At 34.2% G+C, this 21,840-nt stretch overlaps 2 protein-coding genes and 1 long non-coding RNA gene across 5 annotated transcripts in view; 2 read left to right on the plus strand and 1 right to left on the minus strand.

Moving 5' to 3' along the window:
- Nucleotides 1-21,840, plus strand: part of grm6a (glutamate receptor, metabotropic 6a) — a 220,458-nt gene that overhangs the window by 141,532 nt on the left and 57,086 nt on the right. The gene's annotated exons all lie outside the window — the stretch shown is intronic.
- LOC147835508 (uncharacterized) lies at nucleotides 6,295-7,643 on the minus strand. 2 transcript variants are annotated; one of them, XR_015497581.1, is made up of 2 exons: nucleotides 7,380-7,643; nucleotides 6,295-6,633 (listed from the first exon to the last, which is right to left on the minus strand). It is a non-coding gene; the product is annotated as an uncharacterized LOC147835508 (long non-coding RNA). The 2 variants fall into 2 exon arrangements; XR_015497582.1 differs by lacking the exon at nucleotides 7,380-7,643 and adding an exon at nucleotides 6,867-6,979.
- Nucleotides 6,417-21,840, plus strand: part of usp11 (ubiquitin specific peptidase 11) — a 39,839-nt gene continuing 24,415 nt past the window's right edge. The window contains exons 1-8 of the mRNA XM_087264232.1: nucleotides 6,417-6,616; nucleotides 9,723-9,832; nucleotides 9,946-10,076; nucleotides 14,009-14,126; nucleotides 15,006-15,151; nucleotides 18,526-18,587; nucleotides 20,644-20,740; nucleotides 20,817-20,990. Coding sequence (XP_087120358.1) covers nucleotides 6,507-6,616; nucleotides 9,723-9,832; nucleotides 9,946-10,076; nucleotides 14,009-14,126; nucleotides 15,006-15,151; nucleotides 18,526-18,587; nucleotides 20,644-20,740; nucleotides 20,817-20,990 — 948 coding nt within the window. The 5' untranslated portion in view covers nucleotides 6,417-6,506. The remainder of the gene's footprint in view (nucleotides 6,617-9,722; nucleotides 9,833-9,945; nucleotides 10,077-14,008; nucleotides 14,127-15,005; nucleotides 15,152-18,525; nucleotides 18,588-20,643; nucleotides 20,741-20,816; nucleotides 20,991-21,840) is intronic.

Raw genomic sequence — 21,840 nt, forward strand, 5'->3', positions numbered from 1 at the left:
ATGAATTTATAATAAACTAATGTTTAGTTTGCATATTAATACATCATTATTAAAGTACTGTTATTGTAAAGTATTACCAAATCAATTATATAATATAAAACATTATATAATTACAAATAAATATCATATAAATAAATTTAATCAATATTATATAAATTTATATAAATATTTATATAAATAAATATATCATTTAATTATATATATATATATATATATATATATATATATATATATATATATATATATATATATATTCATTTTCAGGTAATGATAACTCTTATAAGGACATATTTCTTTAATTCTTTTTTTTTTAATTATGCAGTGTCACATTTAGTTGGTTCTTATATGAAAGCAAGCAGCATGACTAGAACGCTATTAAAAGGATTTTCACTCCAGTGTGGTGATACATTAAAGTATTTAGAAGCCTAAAAACACCAATAATACACATGGCCGCATCTTATAGTACACATATATCACACAGAATAATGGAAATATAAATACTTTGTGCATGATGTATTCAAATAACTGTAAATATGATTTGCTATCAAGCCATATAAAATGTGATAAAATGTGAATATCTGCAAAGTATATGAAATACAAGTTCATATTTAAATTATATATATATATATATATATATATATATATATATATATATATATATATATATATATATATATATATATATATATATATATATATTATCTTTTTAAATTTTGAAAAAATGGGCAACACGGTGACGCAGTGGGTAGTACTGTCGCCTCACAGCAGGAAGATTACTGGTTTGAACCTCGGCTGGGTCAGTTGGTGTTTCTGTGTGAAGTTTGCATGCTTTATGAAAATGGTTTTATATTTTGTATCAAAATACTTTAGTGTCTTTTGTATTTTTTAAATACTGTAAAATAGTTTGAAAGTCTACATAATGACATAAAATGCAGCCTCTGATTGATGTTTTCTCAGTTGTTTGCCCAGACTTGAGATCAGAACAGAAAATGTATTAAGAAGGTCATCAATGCTTGAAGTATTGATGGAAATTATGCTCATATAAAGAAAATAACAGACAAATGGCAGGGGTATATTTGAGAGCAAGGCAACAATCATTGAAAATGGTATACTGCACAATACCATGAAAAAATATAATATAATGGAAAAAAAACACCTAAAGACAGTGTACTGGAGTTCACCAAGGGGGTAAACGAAGACTTTAAGTTAAAGAAGAACTGAAAAAATCTTCAGAAAATGAGTAAACTGCACAAATGGATGGATTGCTGATGTAGATGCCAAGACAATAAGACACACCACATAAAAATAAGTCCTACAGTGGTGACACCTATACTTCATTGGTTCTTTCAAATGTCAGAATTTTGATCTGCAGGTGCACTTATATAGTTAATGAAGAGGAAAGATGTCAGTCTAAAGATAGCAAAGTGGCACAATACAGTATATGAGACACATATTTAATAATACTCCAGCCTATACAGACTGGTCAAAAACTCTAGACTCCAGACTTCGCAAAAACAGATAAGTCCATTTTTACAGATGTCATGTTTTTACAGATGTCATGTTTTATGTTTTGCATTTGTTACCGCTAAAACACAATTTTATGTGTAGGCCCTGCATATTGTGTTGTGCTCCACCCTGCTTTTCCACCCTGGTCTCTCACCAGCTCTCAGGTTAATTAGCTCCCAGCTGCTAATCATTATGAATCTGCCTGAATCAGAGTGTTTTGGCTTTAAATACAGCCCTCTGAAGCTAGAGAGCTGAGGAACACTTCTCCCCAGCTCTGAATAGGAATAGGAATAGGAATAGGAATAGGAATAGGAATAGGAATAGGAATAGGAATAGGAATAGGAATAGGAATAGGAATAGTAGTAGTAGCAGCAGCAGCAGCAATTAATTTATTAATTTTATATTTCTTATAATTTTATTGTTCACTTGTGGTTGTGATATTGGTCACTAGTGTTTTTGTAGTTGGATCAAGCCTTAAAGCCAAATAAACTTTATTGCACCATTATTGCGTTTCCATTGCTATATAGTATTTTGTTTTGTACTTTGAGATTTAAGTTCTAATTCCATATTATTTCACAAATATATTGTGTATATATATTTTTACAAATTCTTTGTTACACCTTTTAAACAAAACTAGACTTAACGTAAACAATTTTAATAACCTCTTTATATAACACCCTTTTAAAATATAAGACTGTTAAGAGATTATGTAAATTTTACTGGCCACTCAATAGATGAAAACACAATGATGAGATCTAGTCTAACTCATTATCTGCAATACATGTTTTTTTTTTTTTAAAGAGATCATTTTCAAGACAGGACTTTCTGTATGTATTTTGTACAATTTTTTTTAAATGAAAGAGAAACACGAGTTTATAAATGCCTCATGTAGAGGTAAATGCGTTGACCGATAAGCTGATTTAAACTTGCTCAAGCCCTGTTGCTGTCAAACATTGTTTACTTAATGTAGTCAGTGTAACGGTGAACGGTGACCAAATATGCCTATTTCGTGACGAAATTTCCTGCTCGCTTGTAAAAGTATTTTGTGTATTGTAAAATAAAAGATATATAGAATTTTACTTTGATACATTTGTGGCTGCTGTATTTTGTAGTTTATATTGATACATGTAAAATTGATGGATTTGGGATTTTATTTTAAAATGTGGTTCAGTGTATTTTTGCCCATTCCTGCTCCCTGTGTTGGCTTGTGTTTCCTCTGGGTGCTCTGGTTTCCCCCACAAGTTCAAAGGTGAAGGTGTGTGTGTGTGTGTGTGTGTCCATTATAATTACAAATATGTACATGAATGTTCAATTATGTAAAACATTATAACTATATCAGGTTTTATTATACAAAATATTTAGAGAATTGTTACACATTTAGATTTTTTTTTTTACCGCCTGTTGTTGTAATGTAATTTTTACAGAATTATTCAGTCATAAATTTGAGTTATTAAATCATTATTTTGACTTTATCTTGTACTTTTGATTTAGTAAATCATATTTTTGGCTTTTTTTTTTTTTACCTCAATTGTTTACACAAAGGAGTGTTTTGTCTTGGTGATTGTAGCTTCCAGTACAGAGACAAAAATATCTAGTGCAAAGTTCTGCAAACAAATATATATTACATGCATAAATATATATTATAAAGAAAACAGGATTGCTATAAAATGTTAGTCATACAATATGTAAATTATTTGCAGACATAAACCTCAGCAAGATAGGTTACTCTGCATTTAATAATTTGTGCTTAGTAATTTATGACATGTTATATACAGTATGAGAATGTAGAATCTGCAGCCATTTCCTCTGACAAAAATTCAATTACTGTCTGGTTTGGATCGGCCACCAAATCAGACATAAGACTGCAGAGAACTGTCAGCACAGCAGAGAGGATTATTTCTGTGCACCTGCCTGACCTTTCTACACATCTTTATCTCTCTAGATCTTCATTATTAGATCAGTTGCTGCCTGTTTTTATAGTCATAAATATACACAACCCTTACTGTTTATGATTTTGTTACCAAAATGTTGTATTTACTTTATCCACTTATGTCATTCTGTTTTCTTGTGTTGATTTGTATTTATGTATCTGTGCTCCTGAGAAAAAAAAAACATTTCTTGTGTGTTTGCACACCCTTGTCAAATTAATCTCATTCTGATTTCTCTGGACACATTTTTCAAAGTAATCTCAGCAGCTGAATAACAAACATTATTATTATTATACATTATTATACCATCAAACATAACATTACAGAAGATGTCTGGCCTTTCATAATACAATACATGACATTATACATTTTTAAAAAAGCAGTTTGGAGAATGAATAAATGATAGCACTTTAAAAAATGAGACTAGTTTAAAAAAAACGTGTTAACACGTAAATTGCGTGTTAACACGTAAATGACGTGTTAACACGTACCAACGTGTTAACGCGTAAATGACGTGTTAACGCGTAAATTACGTGTTAACACGCAATTACGCGTTAACACGTTTGTTGCAGACGTTTTGGCCCCAACGGCCTTCCATACATAAGTGCATCATGAGCGACAACGTAGTTGAATAACTAGATTGTGGGTCTGTAAAGATGGCGGACGGCGTTTTCTTTAACAACATATGATTTTCTGTTTCTCTATTGATGAGGAATGAACATGCAGTTTCCTCACAGTCTGGAGACTAAAACAGGATGGCACAAGGTGAAGAAACAATGACATCTGACGAAAGGAAGACGGAACATTCATCACCAAATTATCAGCTGCCCTCCTCACGTCAGTCAGTCAGTCAGAAATATGAATTATTACAATGGCACATGCTGTTGTAAATATTCAGGGGCAATGAGACGTTATTTTTGTACGAAGGATTAGACTGAAATAACACAAATTCGGTATTGTCTTTGTATTGGATAAGATATAAAGCGTGTTTTACTGTTTACTTGATTTTGGAATCAGTTTACAGATGCTTCCTCTTTTAAAGATTGGATTGAGCTGATGACTTTTACTGCATCATATGAACGTATGCTGGCAAGACTGGACTCCATCCATACTTTTAATCTGAAATGGGGTAGCTTTTTGCAGTATTTGGAGAGCAAAAAAATGAAGGGTTGTCATTTTGAATTTATTTTATATTTGTTATAATTTTTGTTTTGCTATTATTTTTATTACATTATTTTCCTATATGTTGATTTTGTATTGTGAATTTCATGTTGTGTTGGGTATAAAAGCTCCAAATAAATAAAGTTCAATGACAAAACAAAAAAAAAAAAAAAAAGATTTTGGAATCAGTTTTAGACCCGTCGTCATTATGAAAGAAAAAATAATAATTAAAAATACCAGGTTTTAGAACAGCAGCTTTCGGACACTTAGTTTATTAGGTTAATTATGAGTTCAAGGATCATTTTAAACAGTAGTGTTGCCCACTCATAAAACAACAATGATTTAAGATTAATCAGAGTAGTTAAAAGGAAATTTTAGCTTGTAATTCGAGTCGCTGGTGTCTGTGTAGTTTTGTCAAACACTGCCACCTTGTGCCAAATGTTAATTCTTCATTTAAACTTGAGCAATCTTGGGTCTTAGATAAAAGGATGATGGCGTGAGTTTTTTTAATGTCTTCCACCTGTACTGCAGAAATGCAACAATACACAAAAATAAAATAAATGCTAAATAGCATTTATGAAAATAATTCTAAAGGTTTCATTGTTTCAATATTAGATTTATATTATGTACTACTTCTACTAATAATAATAATATAATGTATTATAATCAGTGATGTAAAGTAGTAAAATTACAAATACTCAAGTTACTGTAATTGAGTAGTTTTTCTGAGGAATTGTAATTTACTGAGTAGTTTTTAAAATGTGTACTTTAACTTATCACTTGAGTACATTTTTAGTGCTGTATCTGTACTTTTACTCCACTACTTTCCTTCAATTTGCAGTCACTACTACTATTTTCTCTTGTCTATGGGGATTGGCTAAAGTAGAAAAATCAGACCTTCGATTCCTGTCCAAATCACACATAGAAAGTATCTCATAATACCCAACAACCTCAAGACATGGGTGCTTTATAAATGCAGCAAACCGTTTGGAAGCATTAAAAATTTCCAAGAAGACATCCAAAATCTTTACACGCATTGACCCAGAGACTGTTAAATCAGGAGTGTCCAAACTCGGTCCTGAAGGGCTGGTGTCCGGCAGATTTTAGCTCCAACTTGCCTCAACACACCTGCAAAGATGTTTCTAGAAAGCCTATAAGAGCTTGATTAGCCAGTTCAGGTGTGTCTGATTAGGGTTGGAACTAAACTTTGCAGGACACAGGCCTTCTAGGACCAAGTTTGATGCATGATGAGATTTCAACAATATATTTCAGCTAAAATAGCGCTTAAAATGTCACTATAATGCAGTATTTAAATCTAATAATTAAATAGTAGCCAAAGCGAGGCATTTAACCGCAAATAAGGTCCACTTTTTGAGAAAGAGAATAACCACCCCTTTCACCAGGCTGGCTACGGGCCTGCGGTTAAAGGGTTAACAAGCTTATTCATTTAGGCTACTTTTGTTTTACCAGTTTGGGGAATGTAAACAAAAACAATGGTCTAGTTAAACGTATTTCCTGTTATACATTTTTAATTTCTATAGCTTCCGAGAATCGAAAAAGAGCCACGTATTTATAAATAATGTTATTATAGCTGTTTTAACAGTAATTGAATCTCCTCGTTAGGTTTATCAAATAGTTTGATAACAAGCAGGAAATGTTCATGGGTCAAATACATCACCCCATTTCATTTATATTATAATTCTTAATAATGGATTATTTTATTATTATTTATTGCGACAAAAGTCACACGCCCTCTTCTCCAGCGTTCTCTCCGCCCATGGAGTTTCGCCCATCATCTCTCGCTCTCTCAGACCGGAAGTTGTCATTCTAACCGCTTCCTACTTCCTTCGTCAAAACATTCCGGTGTGTCTATGCGGCTCTAACGGCGCTTTTCGGATTTTAGGAGTGATTATGGCTGCGAACTGCAGCGCCGGTTCGGCCACAGAGCCTCCGGGACTCGAGACCCAATGGCGGGAGATCGACAACCTGAACCAACAGCAGCTCCGGGCCGGGGACAGCTGGTGAGAGAAAGTTCAGCCTAAAAACAAACAAACAAACAAACAATCAATAAACAACAACACCCACATCACAGATACATCGCTAACTCAGTTCTATACAACTGATAACATGCTTGAGTCTGTGCGGTTTGAGGCTCTTCAGCTTCAGTAGCAGGCTTGCCACTGTGATTGAGAGATTATAATGATTTACAGATCAAATAAGACAGGGAAACTAACACATAAGTGAGTTTTCAGGCCTAATTGATCTGTTTACCTGGTGGACAGCTTCTTAAGCGTCGTTACGTTCTGACAGGTTGGTTTTGTTTTGAAAGTCTGACGTTCACAACTGCCTGACTTAAACTCGGTCTTGTTATTTTACTTCAGTTTTCAAATGAGCATTTACTTCAACAAATGCTTGAGTTATTCGATTTTATAGTGCCTGAATTATTCATACACTTCCTTTAAGTTTCGCTTTCACCTCTGGAAGCAGTGACAGGCTGCTGTGGGAAAGTTACTTTCGGTTTGTGTTGGTTTCTTGGACAAGAAAGGATTGCAGTAAAGCTGGTTTTATATTCGCACATATTCAGACTTTCTTCTTAATAATATAGTCTCAAATGAGTTTTCTTTGGAAACTTCAAATAGTGAAGTCATATTAGCAGTAGGTATGGGAAGATAACCGTTTTCAAGGTATACCGCGATTTGAAAAAGTCAAGGCTTTAAAATCGCCAACATTTTCTTCATTACCATTCCTAAGATAACGTAGACTAACTATGTTCTGTACACTTACCGCTTTTCTGCGCACTCAAACGACCACTCCTCCGTCATTGAAAGCCAGATGAGCATGTTTGTGTGTTCATTCTCTGAGCAAATACCTCCTGCTCAATCAAAATTTTGATTGATGTATTTTGGACCAGTAATTTTTGAGAAAAGATGTAAAAAGTGCAGACTCCGCATGTGTACGGAAGATGATAGGCATTAACGGTGTTCTGTACATGATTAAAACCGTGTTCTATACAGGGCGCATAACTTTAGTTCACCGACAAAAATTGTCGTTGTTTGAAGTCTTATTAAACACTTATGCCAGAATATACTATTATCATGTGTAACTTGATGGTAATGATATATTTAATATATTTTTATGAAAGTTTGCGATGAAAGAACTTAACAATCATTTAAGTTTTAGATCATGCTTATTTTATCACAGCATGACAATTTAAAATATTAAAACATTAAATTCATACAAGTTAATGCTAACTTAACAGACTTTTTATGAATGTAAACATCATCACTGCACAAAGAAGCGTTTGCAGCCTGTCTCTGAGGCTCTCTCTGGTGGAGAGTGGTTATCATCACTCACAACTGACATTTAAATATCCTCATTTCAAAACTTTTTTTCAAGAAAAGTTCATTTTTTGAACAATATGTGATAACATGCTATTTATTTAAAAAACACTGTAACACTGTGTGATGCATAAATTAAATGCAAATGCATATTTTCCTTGCACTAAATGTCTCCCATCCCAAGCGACACTCACACCTTAGGCTTGCCCACTGTTCATTTTCAAGCTCATTGAATGGGCATAGCAAACTTCGGAAACATTTGGTAGAAGCGTCTCTGTTGTGATCGGGGATGAAAGTGTAAAAGACAAAGATTATACAGATATATAGCTTGTCTACACCCGTAAGTATTTATTCAGACATTGATGTTAAAAGGTCATCTGTACGGAACATCGTTGTGCATGGAATATGGTTAGTCTACGTTAAATATACAATTGTTTTATTTACGTTTTTTTTTTTTTTTTAGGACAACATATCTCCAACTTAAAGAACATGCGAAAATGGCATTTTAAATTGTAAATAAATCTGTGTTTTAGAAACTAATGAAAGCAGTATAAATTAATTGTTTCATTTGAATTATTTAGCCTGACATGTTTACTGTTAAATATTTTGCAGACCTTTAAAAAGAATATTTATAATAGAGCAGTGATCAAAATACCGTAAAACCGTGATTTTTTTTATCAAAGGTTATCATAGAGTCAGAATCTTATACCAGCTCATGCCTAATTAGCAGCCAATGTCTGTCAAAGCACAACATTGTCACAGTCAATGTAATAGTGCTAATGTTGATTTAAAGGGCACCTATGATGAAAATCATCTTTTGTAAGCTGTTTGGACGGAACTGTGTGTATGTATAGTATGTCCACAGTCAAATTGAGGTGATCGAAACACAAGAAGTCTCTTTTTTTTTAAATTTCCATTCTGAAAACCAGATAAATGCTTTCAAAACTTTAACAAAGACCTATTTGTGGATGTCTGTTGGGTATGTAAACCAACAAACTTTAACCCCTGAGACAGCTGAATGGTAAGGTTGCACAATTAGTCAAACCTAAATATACATCACCTTGTTATATTTCATTCATACAGGGCATGTGTCTTGTTAAAGGTTAACGCACATTCAAATGTTTCAAACTCAATTCGGGAACAATGTTGCATGCTAAAATGGTGCTTTTTATTACCCTGAATGATATAGAATTGCTGTTTTGCACCTAGGGTCTGAGAGTAGCGTAATTTTGATTCTCTGTATGTCCTGTACATGTAGTTGAATTGACAATAAAGCTGACTTTGACTTAATCCAAGCCTGTCACCGGCGCTCCCCCAAAATGTCAATATTGCAACAGAAACCAAAGTGGTAAACATACTTTTGGAATAGCTTATTTTAAATGTTACCAGACAGCGATGTTTATCTTGAGAGACTTTAATAGAAACATTTTTAAACGTAAATCCTTCAAAAAGGCTATTTTTCTATCAAAAGTAAACCTTTATAGATTTTTATCTTATGTATTATTTATTTCTGTTGATGTATTTTTATTATTATCATTTTTGTCTTTATATAAATGTGATATTTAGAAAAGGTTGTAAATTTGATCTGGTTTTGCCATGAAACTGGAATCATTGTAATAAATAAATAAAAAAAAACTTTCTTTTTTTTCTTTTTTTTTTTACTTTTTTTCTGCCAATGGCGCCCTGTATTATTTGCATTAAACACATCCTTTGTCTTAAAGCTAATAAAATGATGTCTGCTATAGCCACACAGTGCTGATTGTGACCACTTTGATTATCTCTATTGCAGGTATTTGTTGGACAAGAGATGGTATGATCAGTGGAAAGAGTATGTGGACACTAGGGACCAAAATTCAACCTCCTATCCTGGAAAGATTGATAACACGGAGCTGTACGAAGGCATGTTTGTTATGTATATCATTCGATTTCATAGAAATCCCTCATAAAACCTTGAAAGTCTCTTTCTGTTAATAACTGTGAATGTTCTTAAAAGAGTTCTGTGTGTTTTGTAGATCTGGATTCCTATCGCCTGAAAGAACGACTGACAGAGAATGATGACTTTATCCTGGTCCCAGCAGAAGCCTGGCGTAAACTCTTGTCGTGGTATGACATGATGGACAATCAGCCTCCTTTGGAGAGAAAGGTAGTTTATAGAGACTGTTATTTTGTATCAATGTCAATGCTGCATAAGTAGGCCCACACAGAATCTGCGCACGCTGAATTCCGCAGATTTTCCTCAGATTTCCGGAGATTTTCAGCCTATCATTAATTCTGTTTATTTACTTGAGTAAATGTATGTAAATCTAAATTTATTCAGTTTTTCAATTAATTACAGTAATAATATTGACTAATATGAAAATGCTCATCTGATTTATAGATATGATGTTCATCTGATATTACAATGCAGTTTGTACAGTAATATTTTCTGTCTTTTAGTAGATATATTACATGAGAGACTTGCTTTGTTTACCAAATAAAGTGAATCTAATTGGATTTGCATTTTAAAATATTTATTTCACATATTAAGGCTTTAGTTATGATACTCCCAAAATAGTTCGGCAGAAATCTGCAGATTTTACCAAAATTCTCTGCAGAAATGGCAAAAAACAACCGCAGATTCTGTCTGGCCCTGTGCATAAGTCACTCTGATACTGATGGCTGGATTTAAAGGTCAAGTGAAGTGGCTGGAAATTAGCATTTTTATTTGATGTTTGATGTAATCTCAACTGAAAAATAAAGAATGGGCGTGGTATAGAGTAGCTCCCCCCCTTTAATAAATCAGCCAGTAGCTTTTTGCTTTTATCACAGCTCTGCCAATGAGAAATGTTGAGCTCACGAACATCAAACGAAAACACCCGTTTTGAACATTATCGCTCTATTGAATGGGCGTCATCAGCGGTTATCATCTGATAGATATGTGCCAGTTGGGGCTTTCTGCGCCACTAGTAGGCTCAGAAGGCTGTAATCATCCATCCACATGGTTAATCAGCTATACTAATAGAGAAGACTCCAGATCTCTTTTTACATAACTATTAAAGTTGGGTAGGGGTAGACGTTAACAAAATACAATTAATGGGAAATTTAATAAATAATTAAAATAATTAAATTCTTAAAAATTTTCGGGCGCAGCTTTATGTGATCTATAGATGATTAACCATGTAAAAGGATGATAACAGCCTTATGAGCCTACCAGTAGGCGCAGAAGGCCCCTACTGGCCCATATCTATCAGCTGATAACCACTGATAATGCTCATTCAATCGAGAGATAGCATTCGAATCGGCTGATGAAAAGCAAATGAGAATTGTCTTAAAGGGGGCGGGGCATGTCAGATACTAGAGAGCATTTGATTGGTCAGAAGATTTGATGATAAACTGAAGTATTAGGCGTTATCTTCTAAATGTGAATTTTGTCATTGTTTTGGAGGACACTAGCTTATAGATATCCTTAAAACTAACATGCTGAAGCTAACATAAAAAATTTTTATTTTAATTTCAAGGAACCTTTAAGGGATCGTTTATCCATAAATGTCCTCACTATTTACTCACAGTCATGTGGTTTTTATCCTTTATGACTTTCCTTCTTCTGTTTGACACAAAACAAAATAAAGTGAATAATGTTGGAAATCAGCAGATGTATAGTATCTTTATTATAGTAGGAACAAAACGAAAATACTATTGAAGCAAAGACTATAGAATACACAAGACATGTCACTCATATAGTTTTGAATGTGGAAAAGTGTAGCGGTCAATATGGCAAATGAAGCCCCGCCTTCGTGTACAGAAGCCAATTATCGATGAACCAACTACACTTGAGGACAAAAGTTTTCTAGCTTTGTAATCTGTATAAAAACAAGGTGAGGTTCAGTCCGTGCTGTCAAACGCACGTCACATGACATTGGACTTGTAAACAAAGAGTCTGTGTCATTTCTGGTGGAGATGCACCATTAAGACCAAGTTGTGAATTACTTCAGAAGACCAGCACGATCTGATGAGGCATTATCCAGATGATGAAAACATGTAGAATGGCCATAAATGAGATTTTGTTGTGATCTCGTTCCTTTTGAGTGCGCATGAGCATTAGCAACATGAAAATATGTTGATTTTGTTTGATTTAAAAGTATAGAAACTAAACTTATGAGACAGTTGTTGTTTAATTTTGTTGGTGATTCCAAATATGTAGTGTAATCGTAAGCTTGGCAAACAGTTTTAAAGAATTTGATGTTCCCCATTTAGACAAAATGCCTGAGCATACTGCCCGAGAGGCGTTTCAAAGATGGCTGCAGAGTGAATTGACTTGCCTTAAAGGGACTTTGATGGAAGTCAGTGGCTGCTGCGTTCCAACATTTTTCAGCATTCAACATTTGTTTTTGTGTTCAACAGAACAAAGAATCTCAAATAAGTTTGTGTGAAATGTCACCTTAAATAAAGACTTTTTATTTTTCTCATGGAGAAAAAAAGGTAAGAAGGCAAAGAACAAGTTAAAAGCAAAATGAGTGGTAATCTTCCAGCTATGGGCTTTAATTTAGTGCTAAATCACAAATCCAAGTGCACTCCTGTTGTAAATTTAGTCATCATCCCACAATTTAAAACCATTTATTTGCGCAATATCTTAAGATCTAAGTCTAGTATTATCTTGTGTTTGGGGGTTAAAAAATATATGTGATCTATTATGATTTACTTATGTTTGGTGATGCTACAAATGTGACCCAAAAGAAATATGTGTGTGTACCGTATACACGTACTTGGTATTGTTTGTTCTCTAAAGCCCTGCTCACACTGTGAGATTTCAGCCACGATTTTGTCATCTGAGACAAATTTGGGAAATCCTAAAATATATACAGGCTAAAATCTGTGATCTTTGATCGTTGGTTTGACATGTTTATTGACAGCCGCTTAGTGCTGAAGATTTCCGACACCTTCCTGCAGTGTGGCAACTGCTGTGATGAGCCTTAATCCAAGAACCAATAGGAGCAACAAATTGATCAAATGACCACGGGGAAATGTTTTTTTTCTGCTTTATTTATTTATTAATAGTCGCTGTGTACAAAATTGCAGCTACAGATTGTTTACGTTTCCTGTAAGGACTCATTTCAGAATGCACAGGATAGTGAAAGTGTCACGGGTGGATGACGTCAAACTCCGGGGGTGTTTTCATTTATGTTTGGCAGGTTTGTTCATTGTCGTTCAGTCTGACTTTATGACAGCTGAGAACTTCAGTGTGACACGGGAGCCATGTTTATGCCATCTGACATTCTACAATTGTTCAGGATTATAAAAAATCGCAGTGTGAGCTGACCTTTACCCGAAACAAGTACATACTGCTAGTTGAGACCTTATTTACAATGCTTAATAGATCACATTTTTAAAATAGTTACGTTATTAGTTTCAGTTCAGGCATAAATTCTCAGCCCATATTTGTAATGTTTTTATCTTTTAGAAAGTTACAAAAAGATAATTCAGTTTTTTACTGTAAACATTTTCTGTAGATGGAGACCAGACGCTGACACACTCTCATTCAGCAGAATCAACATTCATGTTGTACTGAAATTAAAGTGCACCTATTATGCAGAAATACTTTTTACAAGGGGTTTAAATACAGTTGTGTGGCAACAGTATGTGAATATAACCAGCTTCTAATGGTAAATATGTATTCATTTTATTTATTTTTTATTATCATGCTTCATAAAAACAGTCTGCGGAAATACTGATTGACTTTCTACCTTTGTACATGTCATTAGAGGGGGAAAGCCCCGGCCATTAGTAACGATCTCTCCCATATTAGCATAGGACGTTAAGCTTGTTTTTGAATCTGCCTCTATGCATTTGTAGCTCCACCCTCTTTTGAAAAGAGCACAATCTCATTTGAATTTAAAGCGACAGTCACCAAAATGGCACAATTAGGATCAAAACCTAAAAGAGGCACTTTCAAAGAGGTGTAAAACATTAAGTGTGTTATATATTTTCACATACACACTCTAGGGACATCAGCAACATATTTTGCATCTTGTAAAAAGGGGCATAATAGGTCCCCTTTAAAACATGTGTGAAAAATGAAATGAAATCTTCTTTTTCCAGGTTGTTGATCTTCCCAGCACTGTTAAAGTCGAGGTCTATCCTGTGGAGATCTACCTCTGTCTCTCTAGCAATTTGGAGAGCACTGTAACTGCACAGTTCAGTCGAGCTGACAAAATACGTGAGTAAAATTTCATCATTTCTAGATTAGTCAAAAAAATATTCTGATAAATGTCTAATTAAAGATTTCCTCATGTTAAGGGCAGCTTTTTGTATTAATAATACAAATAAACTTTTTTATACTTTTTTTTAATACATTTATACTCCAGCAAAGAACATCATTTGTTTAAAACAGAAATGTCACTTTTGCATTTACTGCGTTCTTACTAAAAAATGCATTTCTTGTATCATAATCTTACTGACCTCAAATCTTTTGAGCAGTAATGTATGATCTTAACATATGTGTTTAACTAGATGAAGGGAAAATGCTTTTCAAATGCTTCTTATAAGGTCATTCATTCATTTTTTTTTCGGCTTAGTCCCTTTATTAATGTGGGGTCGCCACAGCAGAATGAACCGCCAACATATCCAGCCTATGTTTTACGCAGCGGATGCCCTTCCAGCTGTAATCCATCACTGGGAAACGCCCATACACTCTCACTCGCACACATACACTAAGGACAATTTAACTTACCCAGTTCAACTGTACCACATGTCTTTGGACTTGTGGGGGAAACTGGAGCACCTGGAGGAAAACCACACGAACACGGGGAGAACATGCAAACTCCACACAGAAATACAAACTGAACCAGCCGAGGCTCAAACCAGCGACCTTCTTTCTGTGGAGCGATCGTGCCACCCACTAGCCACAGTGATGCTCCTTCTTAAAAGTATCAAATGTTTATCTAAAACGCACTTGATTACGAAATGTTATTCTCACACTCATCTGTTTTACATTTGGCATGAAGTTATGTTTTTGTAAAGTGATGTGTGAAACCCCTCAGGGCATTGTCAGCCTTTAATATCTGATCTACAGATCTTGTGTTTTCTTGTCTGACAGATGCTATACATCAGAAGATACGACAGCATTTTGACGTGTCAGAAACTGCCGAGAGCCGATTGTGGATGAGGAGTGTGGATACAAGCTCGGAGAGGCTACGAAACCTGAACATGACTGTCCTAGACTCCTGTCTCAGCTCCGGCATGGTAATACACACACACACACCTGCAGTTTACACTCCTAAACACTGATTATGTTATGTAACCATTTGGTGACATTTACAGTAATGAGCCCAGCCAGAAACCTCGCCCAGCGGGTTTAATAACTAAATCAGCATACTATCATCTCAGAAACATTGAACAAGAATTAGATGAATTGTTTCCAGTGAGGACTTGTGGTCCATTTCCACTGAGTGGTACGGTATGAGTTGGTACGGGTCACCTTTAGCAGGCTTTTGTTTCCACTGCCAAAAGGGTATTAAACCTTTTGGTGGGCGTGGTGTATGACAGAAACTTCATCGACATCATTCTCGCTTGAGGAAATGTTAAAATAAAGCTGTTCGGGTCGTTCGTATTTCATATGAGAAGCACTTCTCACAAAACAGATGCTTTATACACATAAATACTTGTGTATAAATGTTCATTACTAACCTTTCTATGAACAAGATTTGATTATAACTGCCGATCTATGACAGTGCGAAAAGCCTACTGTAACGTCTGCAATTACATAAAATAAATAAATAAATAAATGCAACATGTATGAACACATATAGGGCTCTATCATACACCCGACGCAGTCTGGCGCAAGGCGCAGCGCACTAGTCTTTTGGTAGTTTCAGCTTGGCGCAAGAGTCGTTTTGAGGCGTTGCGCTACGCTGTTTAAATAGCAAATGCATTAGCGCTTATTTGTGCGCCCATAGGCGTTCTGGTCTAAAAAGGAAGGCGTTCTGAGGCGCATTGCTGGCGCGTCGCTATTTTGAGAAACTAAAATAGATTTTCATTAGACCAAAACTAACCTCCGGCGCAGAGTTGCGCCTCGCTTACACACTGCTTAATACACACAAGAGAGCAAAAGGCAAATATCTTTACATATGAAAAAATTTAAATATTAAGGATATATATAGGATATAATAAGAATAGATATAGGATATAAATATAAAGGATTTAAATATTACAAAACATATTATTTTCTAGCCTACATAAATATGAAAAATCACTGCTTTTATGTTTTCTTCATCTCGGGAGGCTTTTTCAGTTCGTTCATAACAATTTGCTTTTGTAAAATGTTATTATTATTAGCAGTATTATTTATTATATCCATATTTATATTTGTTTTATTAGAAACAAGCTTAGATTTGCCCACCTGCAGGTTTTAGACCATATGGGACACAGCATGTGTTTTAGGATATAACTCAGGTTTTAGAGCACATTTTGTTATTATTATTCATTTATTCGTTTGCTGGAAATTAGAACTGAATTTAAAAATAGTTTTGAAACGAATATTTGCGCTTAACAAACAAAATTATTTATTTATAGACTAATTGATGTTTGTGCGTAAAGGTTTCCCTATCCAAGAGCGAATGTGAAAGTAGTTCCATTATCTCTCATTCTCACACAGTAGATGCTCTGTTTAACAGTTTTCTGTTAAAAAACTGTTAACTGTTTGCTTGTGAAATGCAAATTTTTTCCAATTAGACTTACTTTGCGTCCTGTAAATAGGCAATGCACTCTTGGCGCGACGCAGCTTGCTCTTAAAGGGAATGGGAGATGAGACTCTAATTGGTTTATTCTCAAAACACACCTATAACTCATCAAGAAAATGAACTCAACCCTTTTAGACCATGCGGCACAGCGCAAGGCAGATTTCCCGTCCTTAAATTAGCAAAAACGCGTCCTGACACTCCCTGAAAGCGTTTGCGCCCTGCGTTTTGCGCTCTGCGCATGGACCGTCAAAATAGAGCCCATAGACTCTTATAGTCTCCGATATGTTACCACTTACAGATAAACTACACACAGCTTACATTTAGTCCTTATTTGGGTTCAAAAACAACACATAGCCTCTCATCTGCATCTTTAATCTTCAGCGGCACATGTAAGGTTAACATATTGTTAGAAAGTAATTCTGTCATTCCGAGTTCATAATAGTCCGAAAGGTGATAATAATAGTTAAACATGGCAGTTTGTTCATGTTTTAGGTTGCTGAAATAATCATTTGCTCCTTTGTTTTGTCGGGCTTCTCCTTTGTTTTGTTTTTTTGCACGTCACTTTTGCATTTGTCCGTTTCTGAAAGGATCGGATGTCAGAAGCACTTTAATAATAATGCACACGTTATTAACATCAGCTCAAGAAGTTTGCTTTTTCAAATATAGACACGTACGCGAGCTCTCTGAGGAAAGTGAAACCGCTCGTGCTGTAGACAGACTTGTTAAGAACAACAGGGCACAGGGTAGATTCTGCTGTTCTTCTTGACTTTGTAGCTGTTCATTAAGACGATGGCCCGGTTTGTTTGAGCTCAGGTTGACCATGGCTTGTTATTATATGTATATATTATTACGGTGTAATGCCTTAGCTGTGTATTTAAAAAGGACGTTTCCTTTGTTTTCATATTTCTGGCTTGTCCACGAGCTAGTAAAGTATCTCTGTAAAGCAATAGTGTTCAGCTGCGCGTCTTGCTCAGCTTTTTGGTACCCTTTTGTTGTGCTAGGTACCCTTTTGAAAGGGTACCCAAAAAATGGTACAGTACACTTTGCTTATTGGTGCCATTTGACAGTGGAAACGGCCATAAAACCATATCGAACCATAGCACACCACTCAGTGGAAAGGGCCATTAGAGAAACTTGTTCATGTTTTTATGACCAGTAGGGTAGATTACTGTAATGGACCGCTAATTGGCCTTCACAATAACACAGTCAGACAGTTGCAACTTATCAAGAATGCTGCTGCCATTATTCTGACTAGAAAATCAGAGCACATCAGACCTGTCCTCAGGACTTTAAACTGGATCCCATTTACATTCAGAATAAATTCTAAAGTATAATTATGGTATATAAATCACTAAATGGCCAAGAACCTCAATATATTACAGATATGCTCACTGAATACAAACCTAATAGATCACTCAGATCTTTAGGCTCAAGTAAACTACACCCCCGACTGCTGGAATCAGCTTTCAGAGATGATCAGATGTGCTCCAACATTAGGCACATTTAAATCAAGACTGAAAACACATCTGTTTAGCTGTGCCTTTACTGAATGAGCACTGTGTTACATCCGACAGATCGCACTATTATGTTTTTCGTTTCTATTTCAATACTTTAAAACCTGTTTTGACACATTTTAATCTGTTTTTAATCACTTTTATTATTTATTTTTGTTTTTCATATACTTATTTTGTGTTTCTTTAATCCTTGTTTATGTAAAGCACTCTAACTTACCATTGTGTATGAAATGTGCTATATAATTAAACATGCCTTGCCTTAATATATGGACAATGCCTGCTTCTAGCACTTGTAAAAAATGAATGCTCCGTCATGGCCACCCATGTGCGTGTGTTGTTCTGACATGTTCTGCTTACTCTACAGACGGTGATTATGGAGATCAGGAATGCGGATGGTACGTGGCCTACGTCCAGGCCTCAGATCATGTGAGTGTATAGACACCAGCTTCCTTCTCTCGTGCACCAGCACTAGTTCCGTTTCTGTTTTGATTGGGTTTATGAAAAGTCTGATGTCTGAAGCACTAAACTACCTCGTAAATGTCATCAGAGCCTTTTTTTATTTTGGTAATTAATTTTATTGTAGGACGTTAAATGCATATCAGTGTGGCACAGAAAAATTTAATGATTAATGATGTAAAGGTTATTTGAAAATAAAAGAAACCATATTATCTACACTCGCTGTTGAATAGCTAATTTCATGCTAACTCTTATGTTTTTTTTATGAATGAAGATCATATTTTTAATGCTAGAGGTCAGTGTTTGTACAGCATTTTTTGGTGGTCTGTAATGTTTTTAATTTCTATTAAAATTTTGGTTAAATTAATAAAAATGAAATATGCACATTTATTTTACCCATAGAAAAACTTTAATTTTTAAATTACATTTTTTTTTATACATATAGTTCTTGGCACATATAAGTACACCCCTCACGAATCTATCTTTTACTTTACTATTTTTAATAGGAAGCTCTACAATATTATAGTTGTGCATATATATTAGATTAGTCAGTACTGAAGAAAAATCTGCAGCTTATCTAACTAAATAACTCACGATAACGGTCCAAAAACTAGCACACCCAAATTTATGTTACAGAACAATATAATATACAAACTTTTAAAAAGAGGAAAAATCAAGAGAAGCAAAAAAAATTAAAAAATTTAGTTGAAATGTTGTAGTTTGTTTTTGAAATATTTAGCTTGAATTTAATTGTATTATCTTTCAATTTCTAAATATGTTTGGTGACTAAAATATTATTTTATTAAATATATCTGTTTATTAAATCCGTTTTGTTTAAATGCACATAAATACGTTTCCTATATTCACTGAAAAATAGATACAAATATTCATATTCAAAATGGGCTGTAATCAATTATGCTGAGCACTGTATATACGGTGAAGTGCTTATTTACTTACATTTTCCACTTGTTTCTTTTCATGAATATTGGCATGGTAGTTAATTATTCTTTATTTAATTAAGAATGATTTTTTTGTTTTGTTTTTTGTTTTGTTTTTTACTTGTGGGTAAACTTTGTGCATTTTCTTTTTTGGATTTTGGTTGAATTTATGAAAAAAAAATTTTTTTACTCATTGATAAACTTAAATTTTTTAATAAATTTTATTTTTCTTCTGCATATATATATATATATATATATATATATATATATATATATATATATATATATATATATATATATATATATAGTGCTTTTTGACTAGTTTCTACATGTTTCTCTCAATGAATATTGGCATGGTAGTTGACACGATGGTAAATTATAATCAATTAAACAAACAGTTTAAAAAACAACTTTTTAAGTTCAACAACAATATAAGCCATTTTTTAAAGTGGTAAAATCAAACCTAATAAAAAAAAAATTCTAATGTTATGTGATGTTTTTCTAACATTTTACAATAAGATCTCATTTGTTATTGAGTTGGTTAACAAACCAAAAATGTACAATATGTTTTTTTATAGCATTGGTCAGTTGTAGTAAATATAACATTATTGCTGGTTTGTAGTTAACACCTTATAACAAATGAAACCTTTTTTGTAAAAAAGTATAACAAAAGTAGTTTTTTTTCTTCCCAATACAAATCAGTTTAAAAATGGCCATGTTTTAGGTGCGCCATATCATGAGAAATCAAAATTCTTATGGTTTCTTGGAACTAAAGTGCTTACTGTGAATGTTTCGGTGTACAGTTCCTCCTCAGTTCACAAAGGAACTAGCCTCCAAAATATAACTTAACGTTTCAGAATATAATATAATATAATATAATATAATATAATATAATATAATATAATATAATATAATATAATATAACATAATATAACAAAGCAGGGTTTGCAAAGCAGCTAGAATGTCAGTTCAGTTGAATATATGTATTGCCTGCTGTCTGGAATAAATGGTCCACTTAATGAGCTTTAAAAGATGCAAGTTATTTAATTAGAATATTTGTTATTAATATTTAATGATATTGTGTGCAGGCGTAACTCTGCTGATGAGGACTCGTATCGAGGGCCTCCTGGAGTGTGTGGCCTTACAAACCTGGGCAACACCTGCTTCATGAACTCCGCTTTACAGGTTAGATATCAATAACATCTGTGCACATAGTCGTCAGTGCATATGTGAGACTGAAGGTGCGCATTCTCTCCTGCAGTGTCTGAGTAACACGCCGCCACTGACCGAGTACTTCCTGAAGAACTTGTATTTGGAGGAGCTGAACTTCAGCAACCCTCTGGGCATGAAGGGGGAAATTGCAGAGGCGTACGCAGACGTCATCAAACAGATGTGGTCAGGAAGGCATTATTCTGTGGTTCCTCGGGTATTTAAGGTAACTTAATTGTAGTGATCACTCTGCATTTGCATATTTTAGCGCGAAATGTGTTTGTGGACACCAAGAGCTGAAATCAGTTTGTCCTTTATGACTCAACTCCCAGTTTTCTTTCTTTGCAAAAAAAAAAACATTCAAAGGTTTAAAATGAAGTGTTCTGCTCACCAAGACTGCATTTGTTTAATTAAAAATACAATAACATGTTGACATTACTACAAATTAAGGGTGATAATGTAGTAAAATGAATCTAGAGTTTAAAAAAACTGCTATTTAAAATGCAAAATGCGAGCTGATTTGATGTAGTGAAGTAGGAATTTCATTCATAAAAATGGGGAAAAGGGTTTCAGAAGAGTTATTACAACCTAACAGACGCATCCTCCTCATCATTTCTGTTTGTTGTCAAAACTGACAGTCTGAGGGGCGTGGTTAAGCATGTTAACTACACCCAATACCTCAGACAGACGTAGGCTGTTTCTCAATACGAAGTACGCAAAGTTCAGACTTGGAAGTTCTGACTTGCAAAGTTCAAACTTGGAAGAACAAACTCGTGAGGACGCGAGGACACAAGTCAGGTACTTCTTCAGATGGAATGGCAGCGTACTTTAAAACCTCACTTAGCTTATCATAGATTCATTGGTTTCACTGTACATCAACAATAACATGATTTAATTATAAAAAAAGCACCTTATATTTGATATAATATTAATATTATAAATAAATAATTTTGATTTAGAAAAATGTAAACAAATTTCTAAAATGTGAAGTAAAATGTGTTTTTATACACCGACTCGTGCCTTTGATTATCCGATTTAATAAACTACAATGGACATTATACAAATATAAAGTACAA

Source organism: Danio rerio, chromosome 8, assembly GCF_052040795.2.
Source record: "Danio rerio strain M-AB ecotype USA chromosome 8, GRCz13ab, whole genome shotgun sequence".
Lineage (NCBI taxonomy): Eukaryota > Metazoa > Chordata > Actinopteri > Cypriniformes > Danionidae > Danio > Danio rerio.